The sequence below is a fragment of the Grus americana genome, chromosome 3, assembly GCF_028858705.1.
Source record: "Grus americana isolate bGruAme1 chromosome 3, bGruAme1.mat, whole genome shotgun sequence".
NCBI classification, from domain to species: Eukaryota; Metazoa; Chordata; class Aves; order Gruiformes; family Gruidae; genus Grus; species Grus americana.
Genome location: NC_072854.1, coordinates 51,365,610 through 51,383,188, shown reverse-complemented (window position 1 = coordinate 51,383,188; position 17,579 = coordinate 51,365,610). Strand labels below are relative to the sequence as shown.

Below are 17,579 nucleotides of genomic sequence, written 5' to 3'. Positions count from 1 at the left end.
TTTTAGCATTAAGTAAGTGGATGTCATATGTACATATTTGTTGAGTGTTTACTGTTCACTGTGTTTCAGTGTATTTGCTGGCTGTCAGATTCCATATCCTAAAAGAGAATTCCTCAATGAAGATGAACCTGAAGAGAAAGGGGATAAGGTATAATAAACTCCCTTTTTTTTTTTTTTCTATTGAGCGTGCAGTAAGAGGGAGTGGTGGTGCTACCAAATGAAAACTAATGAAACATGAAGAGTTAACCAAAAATGTGTTTTCCAGGCAAGGCTCTCTTCAGATTGCTTCCTAGACAGATTAAAAGTATCAGATGACTTTGGGACGTCTGAGGCAGTATCACCAGTACGGTTTGCCCTGACCTGTGGGGAATGAGCTGGATGGCTTGTTCTGTCAGCAATAGCTGCTTTCAGCTGCCATCATTTCAAGAGGACCTTGCTACCTCCTCCTGCATTGCATGATGAAAATACATTGTGATCACATGAAAAGAATGGCATTTCCATTGTATGACTGGCATACATCCAGCCATTTGAAAATAGATGGCTGTCAGGGTCTCAAATAAATAGTGGCAGCCTGCTTCTGGCACTACATCAGAACATTTCATCCATCTGCACATGGTTTCCTGATCATGTTTTAAGGGCCCTCAGACAAAGGAGTAATAAGGAGCATGAACTGTTATGGTAACGACAAGCTGCTCTGAATACTCCCTTTCCCATAGCCCCATAGGCACGGGCAAGAACTTGTTTGCGTGCATAGTAAATTTTGGTGTGTTTGCAACACAGTCTGACCTGCTGTGTGCGTGTAGCTCAGCTGTGCTACGTGACCACAGTGATTGTCCCATCATGCTGTGAATGCTGGGCAGTACTGCTAGAGTGTATGAAGCAGCTTGTTATTTCGCTTAAAAGTGTGAAGTGAGACACCAACAGTAACGTATAGCTAGCAAAATGTGAAGAAAACAGTCATAAACTGTAATTATCTGAGGAGTAAATGAGAAGGACTGTTAATCTTCTGGAGAAACCATTTGTCTACATGCATCTTCTGGTTTCAGATTTTCTGTGTAACGTGAGAAACTAGCTGAGTTTAAAAGTATGCTTGTCACAGTACATTTCAGACAGAGAATTTTGTTTTAGGAATAGATACTGTAGATTCTTCTGTACTGAGTACAAGTGTTAACATCCTGAATTTTTATGTCCAGATAGTTTTTTCAAAAAGATGAAACAGACACCTAAGCAAAAATGCAATAAAAGTCATGATACTAATTTGATTGTAATTTAGTTACTACTTTTGCTTCAACTCTCACAACTTAAAAAACGAGAACAAACCTTAGGAATTAAAATGACTCTGGCTTTTGTTAGGTCAGTGCATTTAGAAGTAAATATCTGTCTTTTTCCTGGGAGTGTTGGGAGAGAAAACAATGGCATGTTTATATTCAAAACAGCCATTATATAAATGGTGTTTGAGATTGTTGGGGACAGTCACGTATTTATGCGCACTCCAAATTAAACTTTTTTCAGACTATTCAGGTAATTTAAGCCACACATTTCCCATTGAATGTGTTCTCACAGTGTAGAAAATGTGAAGGTAAAGGATATTCTGAAAATTGGATTTGCGCCAGGTTTTGTTTCTTTATGATGTTGCTGCAAGTGAAAGGATTTTTTAATTCTTTTTTTTAAATAGTGTTAGTTTCTGGTTTGTATTTAAAACCATAAATATCTGTATAGTATATATCTATAGTCTGTAGAGGAGTTCTCTGTGTTTATTTGGAATTTGCACCTGAATTGAATAACCTTTAACATAAGCATCCATTCTTCGAAATGGTTAATTGTTAGGCAGCAAAACTAAAAGGAATGTTTGTAAAACAAAGTGAAAAGATTCTTTTTCTCATTCAAATTCTGCTAGGCAGGTGTCTGCTGGGTTCATTTCTAGGTAGGACTGGAATTTCATTTTGGTAATTTGTGCCTGAGAGATGAAACATAGTAATATGAGTAATATGATGAGGCTTTGGGCAACCTGGTCTAGTGGAGGGTGTCCCTGCCCATGGCAGGGGGGTTGGAGCTAGATGATCTTTGAGGTCCCTTCCAACCCATTCTATGATTGTATGATTCTAATATGTTGCTAACTTCAGCCTTTTTATAGGTTTATTCATTTAGGAACCACCATGAACTAGACTGACCTGAGGACGATGTTTGTGCTGGCATAAGCTGGTTTTGCGTGCTCAGGTGGTGCAGGTAGCCCCCAGCCAGACTCTGACTGAGTAGATCTCAGTGTCTACCCATGCAGTAGCAGTAGTAGCTACACAGAAGAGCAAGCTCAGACCAGTCAGGTAAATTTTGTGCTGATATCCAAAGTGCGAAACATGGGATCTACAACAAACTGTTGTCTTTCATTGGGAGAGTACCTGCAATATTTGTTTACATGTAACAAAATTGCAGTTTTTCAGCTCTCACTATAGCAACCACCTCGCATCCAAACACCCCTATGAAAACACAAATTTTGGAATTCTAGCACAAATATCACCTTAGTTATTGGTGTTTGTATAAGTGAAGCTCAAACTGTTATGAAAAGATAAATTGCTTCTTAACAATTATATTTTTTTTACAAGCTAGTTTGATTAACTTTTAAAATTATTAATGTTTAAATCTCCCGGGAACAGAATCTGACTGAGATGGGATTTGAGGACTACAAGCTGGAGGACTACAAGCTGGAGGATACGTTATTGGTTTTGCTAAATGCGAAATGGAAATGGAAATGCAAGCCACCTCTAAGTCTGCAAGACTTATTTATAATCTTAAATGAATACATCATTGCAAATTTCATCTGAATTTATCTTGGGAGACCGTTGTGATGAATGGCATAGAAACAGATCTTTTATGTCATTTATCTGAGGTAACTAAATGCCTCTTGGTGATTTGGGGCATCAAGAATTTTCTACTAGTGGCAACTGGTTGTCATGATTTCTGAAAAACTAATAAAGTGAGGTTTTTATAAAAGGCTGCCATACTAAAGCTTTGATAATTATATAAGGAGATATCCTAGGAAAAAAAAGACTATCCTGAAAGGTTCAATACAGTATATTGGCAGGAGAGGGTAGTAAGGCTTTTTAATTCAAGCCATGACAATGGTAGTCTTTTTCCTTGATGAACAAGTGACATCTCTCACATGTAAAGTGAAATTGCTTTTCTTTGCAATTCTCTTACATGCTTTAGTGCTCTGGTGGAGCAGCCATCCCTGCTGCTCGAAAGCAGACAGATGGGTGGTCTTTCCTTGTAACTGTCTAACCATGGAGGGCAGAGTTACACTCTGCTGCTTTTCTAACCTTCCCTCCAGTTCCGTAATACTCTTTTCAGTCTGTAGCCCTCTGAAGCCAGAAGAGGCTCTTGTGTTCCCCTTCTTAACTTTTTTCTCCCTTTTATGGCACTTTTCTCTTTGACCTTCCTGCCAGGTCCCAGTGTCATCTTAATTGCCTGCCTTCTCTTCCTTTGCTAGTCTTCTCCTTCCCTTGCCAGATTCTTCCCTCAACTGTTTCCTCCTCTTTAGTCTTCAATGATTTGTCTCTGGTCAATTTTCACTTTTCTGCTCTTTCAATAAGATTTTCTGACCCTATACTGAGTGTACCGTGCTGGACTGTATACCCAGCATCCCACTCTTTACAAGGAACTTAAAAGAACAGGAGAGTAAAACAGTAATGAAACCCATTTCTGGTTCTGCCACGGAATTTCCTTGCACCCTGGAAGAAATTATATCATTTCTCTAGGTCTCAGTTTGCTTACCTTTCTGGCGATAACACTGCCAACCTCCTTCGGGTTATTGTAATGTGTCATGTGTGAAAGTTTGAAAAGTGTTTTGGATTCTGAGTGAACAAGCACTTAGAATAAGTTACTGTGGTTCACCACATCTGCCACTGAGCACTAGTGAAATTTTGGGGGTTTTGATTCAGTTCATGAGGCAATTACTGCTTTATAAATGGTTCCTTCCACCCTCTGCTCTGAGCACTTGGCTAGCTGTAGGAGTCACTAGGCTGTCCTTCCAGTTTTAGTCTAGCTTGCTTTGCCAAAAAACCAGAACAACCCCAACAAAACCCAAAAGCGAACCGCAAATGGGATACCCCCATAAAGTGTACAAGAGCGTACTGAGGACGTGTTTTTCCTGACATGCAGCCTTGCTGTGTTTTCCCATCGAGCAGGCAGGCTTGCCGCCTCCTCCACAGGCACGGTGGCGCCGGGGTTGGCAGCTCCATAAAGCTCACAAACCAGTTCAGAGCAAGTGATGGTGTTGTGTCGCTCCTTCCCCTAGAATCAGCAGCCGCAGAACCAACATCAGCAGCAAACAGCACCTCAGCAGCAGCCGCAGGCAGCGCCGCAGCAGCCGCAGCCGCAGCAGCAGAACAGCACCCAGACCAACGGGACGGCCGGGGGCACTGGCGCGGGAGGAGGGGGCGCGGGCGCAGGACTCCAGCACAGCCAGGACTCCAGCCTCAACCAGGTGCCTCCGAACAAGAAACCACGCATAGGGCCTTCAGGCGCTAACTCAGGCGGGCCTGTCATGCCTTCAGATTATCAGGTACCTCTTGAATTTTTGCTGCTTTGGATACTGTAGGACCAAAATGTCATGTTCCCCCTTTCCTGCTGCAAGAACAGATTGTGTTTTAATGAATTTCTCAAGCAACCTGAGCAGGTGTGCTCTGATATATTAGATTAAAATATATGTTTAAAGGTTTAAAGTTAAAAGGGTTTGTGCTGTGGTTAGTAATTTTCAACAGAATACCAATACAAGTCGTATCTGCTGCACCTTGTAAAGCATTGAGGACTACTCCGCTCCAGGAAAGCGGAGTAATATATATGCTTAACTTCTAGAGTAATCTCACCGAAGCCAGTGGAACTATTTCATACATATAATTGCTGCATTAGATCAAGTTCAGGATACTGGTCTCCTGGCAATATTAAATCCTGTGTGAGAAGCAGATCCTGAGAAGCAGATCCTGAGAAGCAGAAGCAAAGTGAGGACCAGGCTGTCTCATTTAATGATTCCTGCCTCCTTCTACCTCATATCATCACACCTATGGAGCAGTTCTGTAGTTTATTCCAGTGTCTTGCTAAGTCTACTTCTAATGTTAAAGAAAAAAAATGCATGTTAGCGCAGGAATGATGTATTGGTTCAATAGTATGATTCATGCCGAAGCAGGCCACAAAGACACGCATTGTTTCTAGTGTGACTGAAGTTGAATAGATTTCATGTTTTCCAGTACAGTAGCATTCATAAGTAGAAGCAGTATTACTGAATTATTTTTGGATTTGCATACTTGTCTTTGCTTACTAGAATTATATTTTCCACTGAAAAAGTGACTTACACTAAATACAGAAAGCACTGAACTTACCAGGATCTTCAATACTTGTGAGTTTATACTTGCTGGGACAGTAATGAGTTGAAAGCAGAATAAGAGAAAGGTAGATATTAAAGGTAGATTTTTAAAAGATGTTAGGGATTCTGTCTGCTACTAGCCTTCGAGAAGATCCCACCTTGGAGAATGGTCTTTTCAGGCTGCTTTAAACTTAAAATAAGCAGCTTTTAGAAAACTCGGCTCTGGAGTTGCCTTGACTTAGCCCTCCAGATCTTCTCCGCAGACAATTGATTTCTCAGTGCCAGACATTTTTCTCCCATTCCTGTTTTACTCTTTTAATTACAAACGATCATGAAAGCATTGGGGGCAATTTAAGGGTAAAGACAACTAGGTTTCTTTTTTGAAAAGTTCCAGACAGGCTTGAGGTCTGGACAGATCACTACAGCTGTCTGACTACACAGTATTTATGGCTGGCCTGTTTTGGTCTGTATTTTGAGGACTGGTGTGCTGCATTTGATGATATCCATTATAGAATCCTTATACAGTTCTCTGAATTGTTGGCAAACTTCCCCCTTACAAGTTGCTAGCAGTCTAAATCTCTTTTTTTTCAGATTTATTTTTTTTTTACCCCCTATGACTCCTTCCTTCTAAACTTTAACAGCACAGGCATCAAAATTATGATCTGTATGTTTCCTTTACGTCACTCGCTAAATTGTATGGTCTGATTATCTGTTTTTACACTTGCGTTTGGCTATCTGTCCTTAAATTCTAGCTGACTGTCTTCTGTTCCAGAAAGGAATGTCTGCAATTTGTCCAAGTCTGACTTTGTTAAAAACAAACTCTCTTCTGTGGAACAAAAATAAGCATGGGCAAGTTAATGCATTCTTGTAGTCTTATGGCATTAATTTTATTCCATTATATCTTATTCAGAAGTAGGAAGAAGATTCCCTTTGCTTTGAGTTTCATTTAGCTTGTGATTTAAAGTCTATGTTGAAATTTTTTTGTAGTTCAACAACCCCCATACATGTTGCTTCCACAAATGACAGTGGAAATTCCTTGCTGAATTTTACTGAGCATTCCTTATGTGACCTTGGGGTTTTTTTGCTTAGCATGGTAAACTGATGCTTTTCATCCAGAACAAGTTGCTATAAAGTCATAGTATTTATCACAATTCTTCTTCTTTTCTGTTAGAAGTTGCAAAAACTTTCAGAATTTTGAGACAAATTCCAGGTTTTAGACACAGTTAGCAACCTAACCATGCAGACCAAGCATCATCGGGTTATTAACTGCATATGTGCCACTGGGAGATATCTCTTCCAAAGCCAGTCTGCTGTTATCTCCCAAACTGACCCTTAGAAACAAGGGAGGTTACTCCATACAACTATTAGTTATATTGATATTATATTGAGATACAGAGGTCTGCAAGATTGGACCGTTATCTCTCACTGCTTCACTGTGCTTCACCTTGAAAGGAACCTTCACATTCCTACATTATACAGAACACTGAAAAAATAATGTGATATTTTTAGGGTTTAGCATGTTTTACAATTTATGTAGAACTAAAGGTATAAAGCGATGTACAGAAACAAAGGGCAGATGTGTTTTACACTGCCTGAACGGTAGGTTCCTGCTGTTCATCATCCAGCTGAAGAGTTGTCAGGAGGCTTTCACAGCTCTCCTGGTTGGGATCTGATGGTTAGATGAGACCACTGACTGGAGTATTGCCTTCACTGAACAGATGCTTGGTCTGTGGAGCATGTTGTATTCTTACAGACCCACTGTGTCCATGGGATTTCCATTCAGAACTCAGGCTTCTCCAGAGGCTCTCAATCCTGATATTTAACTCTCAATCCTGATATTTAACTCTCAATCCTGATATTTAACTCTCAATCCTGATATTTAACTCTCAATCCTGATATTTAATCAGAATGTAGATTCTTAACACTTTTCCTAGACAACTGCTGTTGACCACAGTCTCGCTGATGACCCTTGGATGTAGCAGGTAGAACCATCCACTAGACAGTGAACAGAACTCTATTGAATGGCTGCCTGACCCTGTGCTTAACTTGGCTGGAAGCAAACTGTTTGCTGTCCTCAAATAGCGTTGAGGTTTTTTGTATGGTATGGATTGCGGTTGGGTTTACCTTGCTAGAGAGTCTCCTATCCATTGAGCGGTACTTTTCCTGCACAGTGATTTTGCAGCTTGCTTCCCCCTCCCCCCCTCCCCCAGCTTTACATTATTGCAGCTCATTATTAATTCTGGACAGGCAATGGATATGGTAATAAAAGGGCAAATTCAGCATGCTGGAGGTCGCAAATGATCCATGAATTTGGCTTGCTGAGATTGAGGTCCACTGGGCTAACATCCCAAACAGTGGAGGAGAAAATAACACTCAGGAAAATGAATGTTAGGTTATTGCACATACATATGCTCATCTTTAAGCAGTTGTCCTTGCTTACAGTAGGTAAGCTAGCAGGTTGAAAGACTCGTATAAAATTATATTATTTTATCCTATTGGACATTTTTTCATTTAGATAAATTGAGTAATTCTTAGGTCATGGTTGTCTTTTTCTCAGGAACAGAATAAATTGTTTCTCTGTAACTTTTACTATTACCTGTCTCAAAAAGGGTGTTTCTGGCTTAGCAGTTTGTATTTCCATTAATAGCGCTTACAATAATGTTAGACATAAGTTTAAGAAACAGCTGAATTTTGAAATGGAATCTGCTCTCTTGTGTATTTTTCCTTCAAAAAATGGTGTGTGTACACGCTGTACTTGCAGGTGTCTGCCAGTGACCTTGTGTATTTTGTGTGCTGTGTTAAGGCTGAGTGCAGATCAGATCAGTTACTTGTTTTATGGGACCTTCAACAGTAACACTGTTTAGTCAGCTTCTCCGACAGTCGTATTGTAATGAGCTGCAGAGAGGTTAAAAATTTCCTGAGCCGCGTAGCCTAACAGGCTGGTTTTCATTCCCCTGATCCCACTCTCTTTTCCTGCAGCACTCCAGCTCACGCCTGAGTTACCAAAGCAACATTCAGGGATCTTCTCAGTCCCAGAGTACAATGGGCTATTCCACGTCGTCTCAGCAGAGCTCCCAGTATCACCAGTCTCATCAGTCTCACAGGTACTGAGAGAGCTAACGGACTGCACTCAGAAAGGAACGGACTAAAAGCCAGAAGACTCCAGCAATATGAAGTTCATAACAACGAGAAGAACCAAAAATAAAAAAACTGTGATGCAGAATTAGAATTGACGATGATAAAAGGAAAACTTCACTCACGGAAGACTTTCCCCCTGCCCCCCGTCCCTTTATTGCCATAAAGGAGATTCTCGTGAAGTTTTCCTTCCTCCCTGCCCTTGCATGTGCTCCATTGTGGTTACTCTAATGAACCCTTCTGATCCGAACCCAGCACTTAACTTCTTTAACCTTTGGAATTTTGAAGGATTCCTGGTGCACCTTCCTTTATGCTGTAGTGATTGCCATAAATCTGTCTTTTCAATCTCTTTGATGGGATTTTAAAGTTTTAAAATCTTGAACTCCCAGGCTTTCAAGCTTGTATATAGTTAGTTTTATACTAGGCAAACCAGTTTAGCTATACAGGTATATTGCACCTTTTTAAAGCACTATGTTATTTTCACAGGATATTACTGTTTTGCTCATGGATGTCAAGAACAGCAAAATTTTACTGTTCCAGAGTATTTTACTATTCTGTTTTTATTAGTCTAGTTTTCAGGCGAGGTCTTAAAAATAAAAGATTTAAAAAATAAAATAAAATTAAAAAAAGAAAAAGGAGAAAAGAAAAAAAAACCCATCCAAGTCTCTGCAGCAACAACTATGCTTCATGCTACTGGACTGAATGCCAAACAGAAGATTGCTGATATTTCTTAACTCGTTCACATTGAATTCTTGAAATCACAGTGATCATGCTGTGACTAGTTTTAAATTAAGCATTATTTTAAGTGAAAACAGGACAGTCACATAAAAAGGAGATGCTTTCAGGATCCGTTGGAACAGAAGAATGGAATGTCTTCCCAGGCTGGACACCAAAATAGTCAGGAAAAGGTATTTACTGCCCTCGAGTCTTAGTAGGAATGTGGATGATGGGCTTGTTTTTCTGTTAAGCAGCTGATTAATGTATGTGAGAGTTCTATAAATTTAGCTTTCGTTCACATTCCTGAGTCAGTTTTCTAAATATAAAGGTGACAGAAATACTAAGACTTGCAAAAACAAATGCATTTAATCATTTTATGTTAGAATCAATAATTAAGAGAAATTATTGTGCAGTTTGAAAAGCATGTTGAAAATTGTTCCTTTTCCATGTTTATAATGCATATTCTGTGTCCCCCACATTGCTGTGATTAACCCAGATTAGTTACACCAGATGCGCTTGATTGCACTGAAATGTTCCTTTTTCCCTAGAGCAAACATGTTTTGATTGTGCCTAAGGACTGTAAGTGGATGGGTAGCTGGCAGAAAATCCCCAGTAAATAAGCAAGAGTTCAGAAGCATAATCAGAGGTTCATTGTCCAACTTCTGCAACCACAGTTATTCGGAGAGGCACAACATGTAATTTGGGACAGCTTCATTTTTCCTTCAGCCTTCAGAAATAAGGCTGGCTCGTGTTGCAGAAAACCTGGAAAAATACATTTAGAAAGCTACTAGCAATGTAACGTCAGTGAGCTTCTACAACTGGTGTCCGGGGAAGAGCTGAAATGAGAAGAGTTTACAGGCTTTTATACCACGGTGTGTTCTCTGTCCTGTGTCCATACAAAAAAAATTGTATGTACCCGTACACATTGACACTGAAGTTGTGATCAGACCTAGCAAGATGAGTTGATCTGTTTGCTCTGAGGAGAATGCTTTTTGTCACAGCTAGACATGTTTCCACTGGATTTGATCTCCCAGTCACCTGTAGTGCCCCCTTCCCTCTCAGACACGTGCTGTTTTGGTGCCTTTTGCGAGCAGTTGGCTTGCTTTGGCCATATCTACCATTGTGTGGTTTTGACAACACCCAGCTTCTCTGGAAAAGCAACTAAATCCTGCTTTTGTCATCAAATGGGTAAGAAGGTGGTGAGAATGAAATGAAGCCATTTGAAGTAAAAAAAATCACAAATTATTTCTGGGGAAAAGTAATCCCCCAAAGGATACTTTCAATGTATAACCCTTGACATGCTATGTATTAGACATACCCCAGTCGCCTGTTTGACATAACAGATTTTAATTGTTCCTTTATTTTATTTCAATGAGTCTGGGGTTACATTACTTCTGTAAGTGGAATGTCTCACCTCTTACTGATGTTAGGAGGAGATACCTTTGAGCTAATGGATATTTGGCCAATGCCATAAAGTAAACGTTTATTTTATATTTTCGTGAATTGAATTTCACATTTCTGTAAATCAAGCTTTGGCAGAGTAATTTTTGTCCCCTCCTGTGCTTTTCACCCTTTTGTTCTCTCAAAATCCTTTTGTCTTTTCCATTATAGTTATCTAACATCTCTTCCCCCTACTGTGACCTGCAGCTGATGTCAAAATTCATATAACAGCAGGAGGTGGTGAGGAGACGTGTTACCGTACGGTTAATTAAGGTGGGCTCTTGTGCCAAGAAGGCAAAATCGTGGTGTAGACGAATCTGTATGTAGAGTGTGAAACCTCACAGCACCGTAAGGTGCTTTAATTGAGTGAGCTTCCAGCTTCTAAGAGTCACTGCCACGACCTCTCTCTAAGCTGAACTGGTGTTTCTGCCTTGGTTAGGTCTGACAGATGACTGCATGCCAGTCCTCTCTAGATTTTGTGTGCATGCACGAAGCCCAGCTGACTTCCTCCTCCGTTGCCTTCAAACTCACAACTGAGAGGAAAGCAAATAAAAGCAAAAGTGTTTGCTGCACAATCTAGGCTGTGCACACTCTTCTGGTTCCTTTCTGGTGGTAAAATAAATCACCTTTTCTCAGGCGCTTGATGTGTGTTGCCAGGGTGGGTGGCAGTCATAGTGGAAGAAGCCTTGCTCTCTGGGGGTCATCCTGTGAGGTAAAAACGCTCTGCTTTCGGAAGTGAATCGTGCAGTGTGTCGTGGGAAGCCAGGACCACATCATTTTGATGTTAATTTTTGCCCGTGCGGTTTTGTTAGTATTCATAACTCTGTCTCTGCCCATAACCTTGACATCCTCACCAAAGTGTTCTACACCGGTACCAAGAGAGGCAGGTGACACGGGCAGAGTTGCCTTCTCCATCCTGGTCGCCTGGTGGGAGAGCGGGCCGCTGAGTACAGCTCTTCCCATCATGGCCCAGAGGAAACAAATGCGTGGGGAATGAATGGGATGAGTAGCTTGGTCCGTGTTGGTGAAGTTTACGTAGCACAAACTGCACAATGAAGGAAAAATATAGGGAAAGCTGCGAGTCCTGCACTGTATCTGTGACACTGTATCTGGGGAGGGGGAGGGAAAAGCATTCGTAGCGGGAGGGGTGGCGGGAAGCTAGAAGTGTTCAAATATGTATAATATTTTATATAAACATAATAAGCTTAGTTCCCCTTCATAATCTTCAGGAATGGTACTTTAACACCATTAAGCAAAGAATTGTTTTAGGATTAAATAAATGTATTGTACATAAGGCCATACGTAATCTTCTAAAAATGTCGCCAGACAGGAGCGATGTGTATTACTATATGAAAAAAAGTCCTTAATGCACTGTTATCTCCTAAATATTTAGTAGTAAATTAATACTATTTAATTTTTTTAAAAATTTGTCTTGTGTAGACACTAAAAAGTATTACACAAAATGTGGACAGAACATGTCCTTTTTAACAGCAATTTAAAGAACTTTTTATATATGTAAGGTAGTATCTTTTCAAATTGTTCTAGTTGTATTTTCCCATGTTTACTATTTGTGGAAGTGTGCCTGTCTCTATTCAGTTACTATTTTTTTTCTAATAATTTCATGCACGCATCTTTCATTTTTGTAGTTTTCATTAGAAATTATTGTGTATGCGCCTCATGCTGCCACAAAACTTTGTCGCTCTAGATCTGTGGTAGCCGCATTCGGCAGCACCCATGCCAATGGGCTAAGAAAACCACAAAGCAAAATACTTGTTCTTCATTCTAGAGTTGAGAGTTTACTGTTTTTAAGTTGTCCTGATGTCACTCTTGAAATGACTGTTAAAGTTCCTTGCATTTATTTTATATTCTTGGTTGTAATGAAATGGAATTGACTTTGCTTCAGTGTGAATTTTTTTAATAAAATAATATACATTTGTAATAATAATAAAAAGTTCAAATCAAATAAGCATGCTGAAAAGTTTTTGTAAACATTGGCTTTGGGCTACCAAGAGGGAAAATATAGCCCACAAAATTGCAGTTGTAATTATATTCAGGATGTTTATGATAGCATACACCACACAAAACAAAGCTTGCAAAACCTCAGAGTTGAAATTACAGCTTTTAAAATGCCCACGAGGATATTCATGGTTATGTGTCTATCAAAATAGAATGAAGCCTTATGGAAAACAGAATCGATGGAGTCGTACGCTTAGCTTTTGCCCTCAGCTTAAAAGTATTCTGACATGCCATGCCGATGCCACTTGTTGAGATTCGTTATTACTTGCCTGACAATCCTATAGATGTGTCTTCGGGGGGGAAAAAAAAAAAAAGCTGGTTTACTGCATTCTAAAGCTAAATGCCCTCTTACTACTTCCTCCTGCTGGACCTTGCGGGACTTCAAGTATTTCAGGTGACAATATGGAAAGCACGAGCTAGAGCATGTTGGTGGGGTTTCAAAGTGGGTTTTTGTGTGCTTTGCTAATCTGTGTGTTTCTGTTCCATCTAACCATTGTTTCACAGGTGTTTCCCACCCGCCTTCTCCATAACAGTTCCATGGGTAAGAATGGTTGGGATTTACTTGCGCTACCGATCATGTTAAGGAAGAGGCTTTGCTTTCCGATGTGCCTTTTGCACAAGGGTGAGAATAGAAGTAGCCTTTTGCCAAAAAGCTTAGTTTGTATCTCTGAAACCTCATAGATAAAGAGCTGTTGCTTCAGCCTCAATGCAACTGAGCATCCCCAGCTCTATAGCCCTTGTAGTTTCCTTTCTGCTTCTGCTGTCCTCTTTGTTGGTAAGATTGTGCTTAGTCAGCAACTTTGACTTGGATGTCCTTCTTAAAACCTCCTGTGTTGGCTGTGTCTCAGTCTTCATTCTTCTGCACCATCTCTCACTGTTTTTCCTACCTGGTCATGCAATTTACAGTCTAATCCAGGCTCATTGTACTGATCTGAATTACGGTGTCATCTCCTTTTCTGTCCTTGACAGCTAGACAGCTTAGATTTCACAGCCATTCAGAAAGTTGCAGAGTAGGTTGTTTCTTAGCCTCTTGCTTTGACTTGTTGCTTCCTGCTTTGCGTTACTGCCCTGGCTCTGCCATCTCTGTTGCATTAGATGTAAAGCTGCTCTCTTCACTTGCACATCACTGCCAAAGCCTGCGGTTACCCCATCCCTCTTACTCAAATCAAGAAGTTATTTGAGTTATCTCCTGGTCAACTGCTACACCCCTCACTTTAGATTTCCAAATAAGCATTTTTATGCTCTGTTTCCAATCGCCCATTGTTCCTGAAGACCTGTTGCATATATTTCTGAAAAATTTGCTCCTAGGTATTGTGACAGATGCACTCCTACTGTTTGAACTAACTGAACTTTGGTTCTGGCAGATGCTCAGCAAGTAGACCTAACCACGGTTAATCCTATCGTGAGCCTGTCAGTGAGAACATAGCACCAAACCCCCAAAAAAACCAGTTTGGCTGGAGACTGGGCTGATAAACAGCTGAAACTGCATTAACGCAGCAGAAAATATGAGTACAAATCAACCACTTCACCCTATAAATATCCCTATAAATACTGTATAAATATGCTATATAACTATTCCAGTCATCAGGGTCCCTTGAGCTCTCCCTCCATAGCAGCTGGCTGTGCGGCAGTGATCTCCCCTTGAGCAGGGATGGCTCTCAAGGTTACCCCTCGAGGCTGAGAGATCCCTTACCTGACACCAGGCATTGATGGGTTGGTAAGTGACATTTTTCACATGCATGGAACATTTAAGATAGCATAGTAAGCTAAAGTGATAATCTTTGTATCCCATACTAACTGTACGTGTAGTAAAGAGTATTGACTGCCAATCCATCTGTACTTATTAAATATTTTACATACTTAATTTACAGATTAAAACTCAATAAACTACCAGATCAAATTTGAGTGATCTCTGACTCTTCTCCTGCAACAGGTGTCTTCTGCATCCCTCATTAAAACCCTTTGGCTTTGATGTCTACGGAAGTTTAATATGTTAAGCTACTGGTGTGCTATGAGTTGTACCCATTGTGTTAATGAAAACCGTCCCGGTGTTTCATTACACCCTCCGGTTTGTTGTCACCCATCCGTCACCTCCCTGTACACCCGTTGTAAGTTCCCTGAGACAGGAACGGTCGTTTTGTCCTGATACAACAGCTTCATGACTGGTGCTTGCAGGCACTCTGTAAAGCACATAATAATCACTGTAATATAATGCTTTCTTTACTACTCGACAATACGCAGTAGTAGCGTGAGGAGTAATTTCCATGTGCTGTTTGAACACAAAAAGCATCATATTAATGCCAAGTATCAAGTTGATCTGGCTAAACATGGGACTTGAGCAAACGTTGTTCCAATAGCCAGCAAAGGTTAATGATGGTTTACTTGTGATGTTTCTTTTAACAGGTAGGAACTGCTTTTTTATGTTCCAGAGAACTTCATGCCCTTGTTCAAGATTGCAGAAAAACCAGAAGCTTTGGTTTATTTTGGTATTTTTATAGTAATGTAGAAAAATATGATTGCTTGATTAATACAATGATTTTTTTCATTTGCAAGAAATATTTATTAGAACAATAATTGTTCCAGGTAGATTAAAACCACCACCAAGGTTATGAAAGATGTGTGTACAGTCATAGCTGAGCTGCTGAAATTGCTGTGGGAGTACCACAGTTGTAATGTAACAGATAACCAAGATAATCCAGGGTAGGTGTTTAAAAAAATAATCATCATTATTATTTGAAGTCTGAAAGTAATGCCAACCTACCTAATAATTTTTATATAATGTGCTTGCCTTAGAATACTGCTATAGGATCAGGCTTTCCAGCTTTGTGTACTGGCATATACTGCTAAGTGTATTGTATGGACTGTAAGAGGCCATTTCTGTGATGATTTTGTAGTGCGTTCTTCAAAGCGTCTTGAAGCGGACAGAGAACTTGAGAGTATGTAACTTTTACGTGTAGGTTGCATACATCGAACACGTGGCTGAAGGAAATATTCAGCAATGCATTCCTTGAGCTAAAATGTCTTTTTATGATGTTTAGTAAGAAGTTATGTGAAACCTCCAGCTGGTGTTGGAAGCCATTGCAGGAAGGATACCTTTGCCCTGGTCCATTGTCAGAATGGACTTTTGCTTTGCTTACACTATCAGTAAATGTTAGAAATAAATTAGTGAAGGAGAATCTGCATTATTTTTTGTATACGACTTTTGAAGGAACAAACCCCCCCAGGTATCTGTTACTGAGTCTAGATGTGACATGGTAGCCAGCAATAATGTATTTTATGCAATCTCCATCCCACAAGACTAATCATGTGTCTTATGTAATAAAAAACCCCAGTATGTGAAGCACTGAAGAAAGGAATTCTTCATACCTATCATCATCAGACAAAGTTTTAATTATGGACTGGGTCCTGCCAAATGATGGATGGCTCAGACGTCCTTTCCATGGCCTGCATTTGAGCCTGCATTGGTAAAATTCTTCCCTACATCCACAAATAGGAATTCTTTGGGATGTTGGTGGGGGCGGGGGGAAGGAGTGAAAGTGCAGAGCCTTTTAATTTTGTAATGAAGTCTTTATGCTATCAAGTTTAGGTGTCTGAAGTTCTCCAGAATGTGATGAACTTTTAAATACGTTTAAATGTGTATTTTTAACATTTAGGTTGTTAAAAATACTTTCTACCCTTATCTGGGCAATGTGGCACAGCCCTGCTGTGGAGACATGACCTCTAACTGCATGCTTGAGCAGGTCAGGGGCACAGTTGTCAATTCGGAGTCTGGCAGACAATTTACACAAATGGACACTGAACTTTAACCTGTAAGTTTAGGTCGCACTGGTCTATGGAAAAGCAATCAGCTTTTGAAGAAAACACACTTCCTTGGCGGAAAGGTGAGCCAGAGACCTGCAAAATTAAAGGCTTAAAGTCTTAGTGGAAGCAGCTCCTGTAGTCATCCAGTTTGACAGAGTGCTATGGGACGATTGTTAACTGTCAGATCGTATTATTGTTGCTAGGCTGTGCAGTTCGAAAACATCTGTTGTTGTCTTGCCATTATCTAATATGACGTTGAATGAGTAGTTTGCAAAATTATAATTATGATTTTCTGTTTTCAGCCTATTTTAATTGTATGACTCGTTCTTGCAGTGGTACAGAAGAAAGAAGGATGGTTTCCAATAGTTTGGTTTTGGCAGTAAAACTCAACGTTAACTTGCTAACAAAGAGGAACCAAAGGAGATCAGGCTTCTCCCTTTCGCTGCAGCAGAGGAGATTCAAGCAGGCAGATCATATCATGGCGTTGCGCAGTAACTGCAGTTCTTGGGAAACGTTAGAGTTTGAAAGAGAAATGTTTATCTCGTAAGTATAGCATCACAGGTGTAGAAGATACACCTAGCGAAGTTGACAGGAGTGAGTCACCTCTACAAAATTCCCTGCACGTAGCAACCAGACCAACTCATGTCAAGAACTTCATAGACTTTGGTCTTACCCACCCATAAATGCATGAAAATCTGCATAGTTTATGGTTCCAGAATACTTCCCCTAGTAATAATGGAGCTTTTGTTTAAACGTTTAGAAGTTTCTTGTCACTTGCAGTATCCCACAAGCATAGAATCCCTACCCATTTAAGAAACAATGGGGACATCTACTAACACACCCTGGTGGGTATGTCCCAATGGGGATTACCAAGAGCTGCTTCTACATTGTGCTGCTGCTGGATGAAAGCTGGAAGTCCCCTGTGACTTTGAGACAGTCAGTTCTGGGAAGCAGAAATGAAATAACTTCTGTTATCATCCTGCGGTGGGTTGACCCGGGTTGGATGCCAGGTGCCCACCAAAGCCGCTCTATCACTGCCCTCCTAAGGGGAGAGAAAATATAATGAAAGGCTCATGGGTTGAGATAAGGACAGGGAGAGATCACTCACCGATTA

At 40.3% G+C, this 17,579-nt stretch overlaps 1 protein-coding gene across 1 annotated transcript in view; it reads left to right on the top strand.

Annotated features, from left to right (window-relative positions):
* Positions 1–12,604, top strand: part of CDK19 (cyclin dependent kinase 19) — a 130,890-nt gene extending 118,286 nt beyond the window's left edge. The window contains exons 11-13 of the mRNA XM_054819815.1: positions 70–148; positions 4,292–4,558; positions 8,336–12,604. Of these exons, the coding sequence (XP_054675790.1) occupies positions 70–148; positions 4,292–4,558; positions 8,336–8,467 (478 nt within the window). The 3' untranslated portion in view covers positions 8,468–12,604. The remainder of the gene's footprint in view (positions 1–69; positions 149–4,291; positions 4,559–8,335) is intronic.
* The last annotated feature ends 4,975 nt before the right edge of the window (positions 12,605–17,579 follow it).